This window comes from Manacus vitellinus, unplaced genomic scaffold (genome assembly GCF_001715985.3).
Source record: "Manacus vitellinus isolate BGI_N305 unplaced genomic scaffold, ASM171598v3 scaffold_5_pilon, whole genome shotgun sequence".
Taxonomy (NCBI): domain Eukaryota; kingdom Metazoa; phylum Chordata; class Aves; order Passeriformes; family Pipridae; genus Manacus; species Manacus vitellinus.
Window position 1 is genome coordinate 17,727,659 of NW_021940682.1, and position 11,164 is coordinate 17,738,822.

The window sequence follows — 11,164 nt, forward strand, 5'->3', positions numbered from 1 at the left end:
CTAGGCCCTGCTCTTCACTAACAACTAAACTCACTAGAGGTCCAGCTGGCTTTGAATAGACTTACAGGAAAAATAAACTCCCCAAGACTCACACATAACTGATCCACAGTGAAACACAGAAGGAGGAACCACAAAACACAACTCCTCCATGAAGGTTGCAGTGGAGGGCCAAAACCTGTGACCTGTGAAATGGGTACCCTGCATTCAGGCTTCTCCAACAGGTCCTCTTCTCCCACACAGAAATCTTCTCTGGGTAGAAAGAGGAATTTGTGCATTTGTTGGGGATTTCCAGATGCCAGGCAGACAGCTGCACTCATGCAAATGTGATGCATCAGAGATCTGATGTGTTGTAGTTAAGATGTGCAATCAAGTGGAGGAGACAGTACCCCACCAGCGCTGGTCATACAGTATCCTTGCTCCTGTGGCCAGGCAGCCACTTGGGACTCTGTCCATGGCAATGGGGGAGCCCTGCCCTGTGTCTAAAAGCACCAGTGTATCTCACCTGAGGAAGATGGTGGTGCCTTGCTTAGGTGGCAGTAGGCAGCTGTGAAACTTCTCTCTGCAGTCCAGCTGCTAGTGGGAGATGAAGAGCAATGGCAAGGAGAGCAGGAAGAGGAGAAAAAGGGGAGAAAAAACAGGACTAAGAGACAGGGCGGTGCCATACCAGCAGGGATGGGGTGAGAAAGGCTCCTGAGGAGCAATGGTGGGGAGTTTGCATGAACCTCCAGCACTCTGCAGGTCCACAAATGCGTGCCCTGAAGAGCTACAAGCAGGACACCTCCCTGGAGGGGATGGATCCTTCAGCTCCTTTTGAGCACTAAATTGTGACTAGTGTTACCAGTGTGGCCACACATCCCAACATAACTGCCGGGAATAAAAGGAGGGAGAAGGTCAAGGGAGAGATGTGAGTTTGCAATCCACGAAGATCCAAGGAGAGGAACAGGACAGGCAATGGCTGCACTAGACATCCTGTCTCCCTAAAGATAACCATGTAAACCGAGTGTGTGGGATGAGACAGGGTGGAAAAGCAAGCCTGGAGGGCACTGCTTGGGGGGTACTTCCATTGGCACTATGAACCATGTCTGGCCTGTGTTGGCCCTCTCTGAAAATATCTCTGGGAGCAGGATGGAAAGTTGAGCACTGGGAAGCAAGGGGACTTGGTCTGTTATGAATGCCCTGGGTTAAGGTTTTACACAGACACATCTCTCTAATGAGGACAGACTGCAGGAGCTGGGCCTGTTTAGTCTAGAGAAGACTGAGAGGGGATCTCATTAATGCACAAAAATACCTCAAAGGCAGGTGCCAAGAGGATGGTGCCAAACTCTTATCAGTGGTGCCCAGTGACAGGACAATGAGCAATGGCCATAAACAGAAGAAGTTCCACCTCAACATGAGGAAGAACATCTTTATGTAGAGGGTGGCAGAGCAGTGGAACAGGCTGCCCAGGGAGGTCATGAAGTCTCTCTCTCTGGAGACATTTAAAACCTACCTGGATGCATTGCTGTGTAACCCACTCTAGGTGACCCTGCCTTGGCAGGGGGGTTGGACTAGATTATTTCTAGAGGTCCCTTCCAACCCTAACAATTCTGTGATTCTGTGATCTCTGACACCTAATGGACATGGGATTGGGAAGACCATTGGAAAGCCTTCTGCCCCAAACTGCTCCACAGCATGCTCTGCACACACCAGGTGTCAGCATCCTCCAGCCATGCCAGGCAAGGTCTGACTTGAAAATATAGAATAATAATATAGAAAATAAACCCTAGGGGGTTTTGTAAGCTAAAGAGAAGAACTGGTTTCTTCATGTACCTGAGCAAAGCTCAGAGCAGCAGCCCAGACATTTCAAAGCTATCGTTCCCAGGTCACATGTAGGGAAGGACTGGCACAGTGTGGCATTGAGGGCATTCTAATGGTGACATCTCCATTAGAATGCACAATGGTGCAAAAAGCTGGGATAGCAACTATTCCTTCGTACCACAGGCTTGGAGCAAACAGCCTCCCTGGCCTCTTGCCTTGGAGCAGCTCCCATGAATGTCTGGAGCCTCAGCAGCCTCAGTAGTCCTGGCCTCCCAGGCCAAGGTGCAAGGGAGAGAGAAAGGTGAGAAGCATATTCCCTCATGCAGAACTGTTAAGAGAAACAGAGTGGAAAAGGAGAGGAGAGGGAGCATGGAGCAGACACACACACGCTCTCGACTGGCCCTTTTGAATGCTTTCCAACCACAAAAGCATCTGCATCACCGCCCACCACAGCTGAACTGTCAAGAGAAGTTTCTCTGAAGGCGAGGAGGGTCTGGTACTACAACCCCCAGCCACAGATGGGGAGTGCCAAAGGGCTGCTCAGCTAAAGGCTCCCTCCTGCCACCCACCCGCACTCGTGTTACATCCTCACCAGCTCTGTGGTGTTGTTTTGGTCTACCCTGAGCAGATTCCTCAAATCAAGGTGCTTTTCCTGGTGGGGGGAGAGGGTGGGACTGGGGCAGGGCTGCAAGGACCTGGCAGTCAGCACTCATTGGCTCTTTCTGGAAAGAAGATTTCGCGGCATCGCTGGACCGTGTCTTGGGGGGACTGGACACTGTGTCCCACAGTGCGGGGATCATCATAGATTTCATAGTCGTTCCCTCCCTGCAGGGGAATAGAAAACAGGGACAGCATTAGCAGGGTCTTGCCAGAACAACCTCATCCGTGAATCTGCATTTTGCTCTGTCCCATGGGGAACTGGGGTGGGAGCCAGCAGCTGGGCAGGCAGGGACCTGGTGGAAAGGGGCAGTCAGGATTTTGCTGGCCCCAGGGGCTGGGAATTGTGCTCCCTCCCTTTTGCCTCCCCTCTTCAATGCCAGGGGAGGAGCATAAGATGGGGAAGGTCCCAGACCAGCAAAGCTTGTCCAGGAGCCTGGGGTTAACCCCTGCTCTGTTTGTGGAGGGTTAATAGGTTACCCCTGTGGAGGGGCGGGAACATTTAGGGAGCAGAGGTTGCTGGCATCTGGAAAGAGCTGAGTGGATGATTAATCTAGTCTCCAGCGGCAAGGAAGCATCATCCTCCACTGCTCTAAAGGGAAGGTGAAGCTGTTCCTGCTGTTGAGAAATTCTCTCCTAAGTGCTGGGGGCTTGCGTTTGGGGTCATTCAGGCTGCAGGAGTGGCTGCCACCCTACCAAGGATGCTGGGATAAGGAAAGCAAGGCTGAGGTGGACCTGCTTGCCAGCACAGTGAATCCAAGGTGATTTCCCCGTGACCCAGTAGGCCTGCTGCCATCATGGAGACCATGACAAACCACACCACAGGACAGCATCTTCCTCCCTCATGCTAAAGGTCTGTATCGGTGCCGATGCCCGAGCCATTGGACCCGTGACAGAGCAGCTCCACGCAGGAGAGAAAGTGGCCATGTGTGGGGCGAGTGGGGAATACTCACAGGGGTCGTCTCATTCCCGAAGAAGTGGATAGTGTCAAATCTCTCGTCGTCGAGCACATTGAGGCAGTAGCGCTTGTCCCAGCCCTCTGGGAACACATCAAAGCTGATCATGCCACCTGCCAGCAGAAGAGAGGGCATCGGGAAATGTCACTGGGAGCTGGCAGGGTGTCCCACCCTGGGATGGGCAGGAGGATGGGAGGGAGCTGGATGTCTGTGTGGACCCACCACTCCAAAGAGCAGCCACGAACACCACCAGCTCTGCCTGGGTGTTTCTCTTGGCATGTGGCTAGGATAGTGGCAGAGGCTGTTCCTATGACAACAGGCTGGAGTGACATCAGTATGGCTGGGGTGACATTAGCACAGCTTCCCTGCAGGCAAGCAGGAACCAGCAGGTTCCTCCCAAGAGAGGCATCTTTGGGGGAGATCTGGGGTCATGCCTTGTGGACAGCACCAGCATGTTCTATGTCCCGACAGGGGACAATGACCTTGGAGACTGGCACCAAGCTCTCTCCTAGGCTCCTGCCTGGACATCACTGGCCCTTCAAAAACCACTGTTCTGATGCTCCTTAACCGTGCAGGGACTGGGAGCTCCCATACACTGTCTCTGCACACTGATAAGGACCTTGCCACAGAGGTACCACGAGCCCATCAACATAACTGGGGCACAACCCTGGCCCATCACCTCTTGACACAAGACCTAAGTGAGGGTGGCCAGCATCTGGAGAGGCACCGAGTCAGATGTGGCAAACATACAGTGGTCAGGGAGTTTTCTCAGAGAGTCTGCATATGGACATGGACACCCACAGCCAAGGGTTAACAAACTTCCCAGCCCTTGCTCTTAGACCAGGTAGAGTTTACTCCAGCACTGGGCTGCCTTTTGGGGGTGCTTGGAGGCAGCACCTTCTCTGTCCTCTCAAGGTGCCCCACTGCATGCACAGGCTTGTCCCAACACCAAGACAGGTGACGTGTTCCTCCCAAAATAAAGCCTGCGACTTAGGGCACATATAGGTTTAAGTCTTGCTCAGAGCCAGAGAAATGGGGATTTGAGCTGGGATGTACATCCTCTTGCTAGTCCAGGTCTCTGCTCATCTTACCCAGGCAATCTACCGGAGTATCCCTCAGAAACCCTGGCGTTTCACACTCTCCTTCATAAATGATAATCCTACTTCTCTAAGAAAGGTGGTGAGTAGACAGGCACCAATTCCCAGGGTTGCTCAACCATGCAAGTCCTGATGCCACGGTCCTCCCCTCCCTGGCTGTTTTGAGTGTCCCCACTGGTTTGGGGATCCCAAACCAAGCCTCCTTGGAGCCTGAGGGAGCTTGAGCTCAAGCCTGTGTGTCCAGCTTGGAGCAGAGGAACCAGACAGGATGCCCTGGACAGAGCACTGTGATATAAATGGGAGCAAGTGCCCTATGAGTTCAGGAATGGGGATGTCCTCAAGCTTGCAGCAGGATCCAGCATCTGAGCAGGAGCTAAACTTGGTTGATTATTAAAATCCTTCCTGGTTTTGCATCCAAAGCCATTGACCTGTGAAAAGTACTGCCTTTCACTGCATTCTAGCCTTTCAAACAGAGTTGGGCAACAAGAAGGGGCTCCTGATGCCAGCTGGCGCAGGTAGAAAATCAAAGGAAGAAGAGGTGGTGTGGAGGACAGCCAGCACTGTCCCTCACCTAAGTAGACCAGGGGTCTGGAGGGGCTGCAGGGAGATCTCCCACCACCTCTGGGCCTTGCATCCTCCACAGCCAGGGAGAAGGCACATGAAGCCAGCTTGGCAGAAGGGTCCCTTTTCTGTGTTTCCTGTTTTTGGATCCCTGTTTTGCCCCCCACATTTTCTTTGTGGAGGAGCGAGGGGCCTGCAGCTCCCCTTGTCTTCATGCTTTTACACAACAGGCCTGGGCTCTTCATGGCAGCTTTCCAAAGTCAGAGGAGAAAGGCCCACTGTTTTGCTCTCACGCCCCGTGCCTGCAGGGACACAGTGGCAGGGACCTTGTCTTTCTCTCCTGTAACAAACAGTGTGTGTCAGTGCTGTGGGCAGCACAGGATGCCCCTGGCAGGATGCTGAAGGCAAGCAGAGGCTCTCGGAGGAAAGCCCTTGGAGGACCAGATCCTTGGTACTGGCCCACGTTGGATGCAGGAGTGGGTGTCACCCGCTGCCTCTCAGCCTCGCCACCCCATTGCCCTTTGGCTGGGCTGACACACAACACCTTCTTATCTCACACTTACCCACCTGCCCTGCAGAGTGTCTTCTTCCAGCATCATCCCCACCACTTACACACCCTCATTTTTCTCCCTGTCCTGGCCAGACCCTCAGGATTGCTCAAGCCCCTCCTCTGGTTCCTCACCTTCAGTAAACTGGCTGTACGAGCCACACCAAGAAGTGGCCCTGCAAAAGCCCATGGCATGGAGCTGTAAACTCCTTACCCCTGGTCAGCTCTTTTTCCAGGAAGAAAGATGTTTCCCTTGCAGCCCACCTTCCCAAGAAAACCCCAGAGCCAAGACACACATAAGGATCCTGTCTCGTTCCTAGAGAGGAGTGCTTGTGTTGGAGGTCTGCTGGCTGCCCTGTTGCTGATGCTTCAGCCAGAACAGACTCTTTGGGCAGCGGTAGGCTCCATGAACTGAAATTAAGGCAGGGATAATGTCATGGAAATCTGCCTGTCCAGCCAATTCCCTGGGAGGCAAATCTGCAGCACGGTTTATTCTCTGCTGTGTCCCTGTCATGAATGCAAATGTGATGCCCCTGTGGCAATCCTCTCCAGGACTAGAAGCTCCTTCTGCTCTTCCCAAGGTCTCCAGGCTCTCAGAGGGAACAGCTGGGATTCTCGCTCCCCTTCCCAAAAATTTAAGGAAAACATGATAAAGACAGAGCCAAGGAAGCCCCCCCAGCTCACCTCGGGAGAAACGCAGGCCCTTGCCAGCAAACTCCCTCTGCAAGGCTGCCACAAACTTCTCCCGGATCCGCTCTTTCTGTGGACGATAAGGAGGAAGAGAAGGAAAGAGAGTTTGAAAAATTAGATGCTGACAGTCTCTCAGAATCCACTGTAACCTGTCTGCTGGGCAGCTCTGCCTTATTGTTCTGCTCCCTTCCCACCTGTCCTAGGCCATTTAGCCAACTTCCACCAGTCCTGCCCAGTGTCCAAGTAAAAGGCCATCAGCTCAGTCCATGGGGAAGAGCAGATCCCAGCCATTCCTTGGCAATGAAATGCAACTGTTTCAGTTTCCCAGAAGGCCAGTTCATAATCCAAAGTCTCCAGTTTTGCTTAAAAAGTCTTGCAAGGACCAACTCATCCCTCAACCCCAAGAAAGCTCCCCCAGGCAGAAACTGGTATGAGCATGGGCCAAACGCTCCAGAGACCTGCCCAGCAGATCTGCTGTGGCTCTCTGAGTCTGGAAAGCCCATTAATTCCAGCTCTGTTGGGGCTGGCAGAGTGGGAGAGAGAAGACAGCTGCTGGGCTGTCTTTGGGTACTGTAAATGAGGAAACATGCTGTTAAATAACTGGCTTATTCCCTGTGGCTCTCCCACAGCACAGGGAATCCTGCTGGCCACCCCTTCACATTGGTGGTCCCCAAGGAAATCCAATTCTTCCATTCATCTGTGTTTCCCTTTGGGTTTTCTGACTCTCAGTCCTGTCTCCACTTTGCCGCATATGCGCAGCTTGGAGCTGGGCTCCATTCTCCTTGGGAAGGGGGGAAGCACATAAGACCTGAGATCTGTGGTTGTGCAAAACCAGCAAATGGGAGGGTGAGCCCAAGTCTGGCCCGTGTACCTTGTCCAGCTCAGAGAACTCAATTCGCTCTTCTGGGGTGCAGCTTCGTCCGATGGGGGAGATGTTCAGCATCCCGTTGCGAAACTCAATGAAGGTTCCTCTGTGGGTGGGCAAAGGAAGAAGGTTACTGGGGCAGGGAGAGAAAAACAACCTTTACAGGGGAATGACTGCTTAGCAAGGCTCTGCAAGGATGTGCAGGAGGAGAGAAGCCATGCCCGCTCATGGGTGCTTCACACCAGGCAGGGACTAGGCAACAACAGCTGCTTAAGATCCCCCTGGGGCGCCTAGTTTTATAAAAAGAGACTGTAAGAGAAGAGGAATAAACAGTTCCTGTGTGCCCTGGGGACAGGCTGGATGCAAGGAGCTTAAGTGAGGTGATAGGTAACGTTTTCCAATGTTGTGATAACTGCAAGGACAGCTATTGCCTGGCCTGGACCAACTGCCTGATGAGACTGTGGCCTCTCCACCCCATGAGGCTTTTAAGAAATATTGTGTGGGCTGTGAAGGTGGCAGTACCTTAGGGCAGTGGAATAGCACAGGTCAGTGTAACTCCACCAACTGCTGATGTCCACCAACAGGCTGAGGAGCAATCAGGCAATTCGTGTCCTCATAGGCCACAAATCAGGGCCTTTGTATCTCCCATTTAACCCCTGAACCTCTGATTGCAGCTCGTATCTAAGCTTGCACAGACAGCATCCAGTTCCTGCTTGCCACCCTCACCTTGCGCTGGGATCACTGCTCTGCTGCTTCCTCGGTGGGCTGGTTGAAAGCACTGAGCTGGCAGAAAATTGCTACCTTCTTTTCTCTCTGCTACAAACCCAGCTAGTTTTGTTTGCTTGTCAAGGGGCCAGACAGGTACCAGCACTGGTGGGACAGAAACAACAGGGGATGGCAGCACTGCTAATTTGAAAATAGACTGAAACTCTTGTGGAAACCTAGCTGGAGCAGAGAGATCCCCTTCCCTGTCTAGCTGAGGATTCCTGATCACATTTAACCCTCTGATGTCCCTACCAGCCCTGCCTACTGTTTCTCTGTGATAAAGTGAGTCTCGAGGAAAAACTCTCCCCCTCCTGTCTCGTTACACAGTGAAGAACACCATGGGGAAAGACACACAGGCAGCCACGCCTGCAGCCTGGGAGTAGCATCTCTGCAGCACCCAGGGTTTGGTGGATCAAACCCCAAGCCAAGACTTGGGAGATGTGGGTTAAAGTCCTTGGTTTGCTAGAAATCCTATAAGCCTAAATCCACAGAGCTACTTGGGAGCTGAAACTTTGCCAGGCTGTTGGGTAACTAGACAGCAGTGAGGCAACCAAACAGCCTTGAGGGTTCTGGGTCCCAGCACGTGCTTTCAGGGGCCTGCTCAGCCAGCAGTCCTGTTGCAAGGAGCCACCCTAGCCCCTCTCACCAGTCCTTTTATTGTCACATAGTGACTCATATCAAGCAAATAACTTGGATCACAGTGTAGCAACTTTTACCAGCTTAATCTCGACCCAACAGCTCACCTGCTCAGGTTCACTGTACAAACACATGGGCAGAGCAGGAAAAAACGAGCCAGGGCAAGGGGAGGACAGAGCTGCTGCTCCCAACAGCACTGGGTGGCTCATGCATTTGTGAAACTGTGGTCTGAGGTGGGGTTTGACTCTGCATCCAGCCTGGCTTGACTGCAGGCTGCCTCTGAAAGAGGTCCTCCTGCTCTACCCTTCCACCTTCATGCCATCTGTTCCCTCTCTCTCCTTTCTGTACTAACAGGATGAGCTGATCCAATGGAAAACTACCCTTTTCTGTCCTGGTAGTGGTCTGGTCTTCCTTCAGAGGAGGTGTACCAACTCAGCTCCCCCTCTGGCTGCTGGATATCAAGGGGAAGAGCAGACAGGTACACATGGCTGGGAGCAGGGCAGGGCCAGCCAGTGACACTGGATTAGAAACAGTGTGAAACCTTGTGCTTAGACACTGGACTTCCCACCTTAAGATCCATTGTTTGCCTGTTTGGAAACTCATAGGACCAATACTGCCTGATGCCCTGACCAGTAACGAGCTGGCACCATTGTCCTAAATGGGATATGTGCAGTGGCTGTACCTTGCTTCCCCAGGAGGAAAATCTGAGGGGCCAAAGAACTGGCATTAAGCTAAAACAACGCAGACTCTTCAGAACAAAGACCCTCCTCCGTTATTTGCCCAGGCTGCCCAGCCCAGTGGGACAGTGATCCTACACAGTGCCTCTAGATGCTAAGATAAAACTTGAAGTAAGACAAGCTCTGTAGCTCGGCTGTTTTTATGAGAGCTCTGGAGCCCAGGGCTCCCTAGAATTCAGTGTTATGACTACCATTTGCAAGTGCTTGGGCCGTTACCGTTTCTTGGGCAGCTTCAGCAATGCCATGTAGTTGAGACAAAAGTTGATCAGATCCTGCAGCAGCTCTTCCCCCAGGTGATCCTGAATGGCCTGCATGAAGAAAAGGGGAAGTGAAGAAGATGCCTGACTTCCTAGGAAGCCCACCTAGAAGAGTGGGACATTTAGATCTGGCAACTGGGGAGAAGAGGCTGGGTGGGGCAGGCGCTGGTCCTCACAGCGTGCAGGGCACAGGGCAGGAAAGCCATGGCTGCAAAGGGAGCTGGACCTACCTGCTTGGAGACCAGCTGCCCATTCTTGTATTGCACTGTGCCGTTCTCTGCAAAGACGTAGTCAAACTTTTCAATGACTGAGGGGGAAGGAAGCAAAAGAGGAAACATGAGTATTGCCTGGGAAAAGCAGTGAAAAGGACTGGCCTCAGGGCTGAGTGAGCATCCTCCTGCTTTCTTAGTACCACACTTTCCACAGCTTCTGTGCTCTGCAAAGGGCCACTGACCCTCCTACTCTCCTTGTTTTCCACAAGGTGGATGAGGAGATTATCTTCTGTTCCCGGGTGGAGAGCTGACGCACGCAGGGGGAAACGACCTGACCGAGGTCACGGACTGAATCAGTTGCAAAACGAAGATAAGGGCTCCAAAATGTTAGGCTTTCAAATACATGCGTGTTACTCTGCTCTCTCCTCTGCCCTCCCCATTGCCAGGCTGTCGGGGTGATGTGGTTACTGGTTATCTAACTCCAGCCCCTCCTGCAACCCAGACACGCAGCACTGGCGACTCAGCAATCAGCCTCAGCCGGGAATTTCTCGGCCTCCCTAATGAAGCGGGAGCAGAGCTTGGAGCCCAGTGGCGCTTGTTATCCATGCAGGAGAAGGAAAAAACGGAGGGAGCAGAGGCTTCTACCCTATTCTACCCCGTGTCCCCAGTGGAACCTGCCGGAGACCCCACATGGAGCAGCAGGGAGGCAAAAATTGCCGGAGGCTCCTGCCTGCTGTATCGAGGGGTGCAGCTGTAAAAGCCTTGATGAAGCTCGTACAAAACTGACGCTGGAGTCGGCAGCGTGGATCGGAGCATCCCTGCCGGCTCTCCAAAGAGGGCGGGGGAGCCAAGCAGCAGCTCCGCCTGGGCGCCGCCAGCCTCCCCAGCGGCAGCCTTGGGGTTGGATTTAGGGCACAGGTGACCCCCGGGAGACCTCCTCGGCCGCGTCTCACCTTCGTCCCCGTCCCCCAGCTGCTCGGCTATCTTGGCATAGTCGGAGCCTCCCACCACGCCGATGAGCACCCTCTCCCGCAGCTCCCGCAGGAACGCATCCACCTCCGGCTCGATTTTCTGGAGGGGAAGCAGCGGGTGAGGCCGCAGCCAGCGGGACGAGCTCCGCCACGCTGACCTTGCCCCCGCAAGAAAAGCTCGCCGCCCCCGCGCCCTCGCCTACCTGCCGAGGCGCGTCAGGGGTCCCGTCCACGTCGAAGAGGCACAGCACCCGGCCCCGCGCCGCCGCCATGCCCCCGCCGGGCCCGGGCTCTGCGCGGGAGGCGGGACCGCGCCGGGAGGCGATGGCGGCCGCCCGCCCTCCCCGCGCCCACGGGCGGGACGTGCGGCCGCTGTCTCGGCCCCGCTCCTGTGCCCCCGCGGCTCCATCGCCCCG

At 54.0% G+C, this 11,164-nt stretch overlaps 1 protein-coding gene across 1 annotated transcript; it reads right to left on the reverse strand.

Annotated features, from left to right (window-relative positions):
- Positions 1 to 1,932: 1,932 nt before the first annotated feature.
- Positions 1,933 to 11,042, reverse strand: PMM1 (phosphomannomutase 1). Its single transcript, XM_018080439.2, has 8 exons — positions 10,952 to 11,042; positions 10,731 to 10,848; positions 9,796 to 9,872; positions 9,525 to 9,616; positions 7,177 to 7,276; positions 6,300 to 6,375; positions 3,408 to 3,523; positions 1,933 to 2,622 (listed from the first exon to the last, which is right to left on the reverse strand). Exons 1-8 carry the CDS (start codon positions 11,018 to 11,020, stop codon positions 2,500 to 2,502), a joined length of 771 nt encoding a protein of 256 aa, XP_017935928.2. The 5' UTR covers positions 11,021 to 11,042; the 3' UTR covers positions 1,933 to 2,499.
- Positions 11,043 to 11,164: the final 122 nt, after the last annotated feature.

Coding starts and splice junctions, on each gene's coding strand:
- PMM1 (XM_018080439.2), bottom strand. CDS start 11,020: ATGGCGGCGGCGCGGGGCCGGGTGCTGTGCCTCTTCGACGTGGACGGG. Junction 9,617..9,795: donor GGCAGCTGGTCTCCAAGCAG/GTAGGTCCAGCT, acceptor TTCTTCATGCAG/GCCATTCAGGATCACCTGGG. Junction 2,623..3,407: donor TCGGGAATGAGACGACCCCT/GTGAGTATTCCC, acceptor ATTCCCCTGCAG/GGAGGGAACGACTATGAAAT.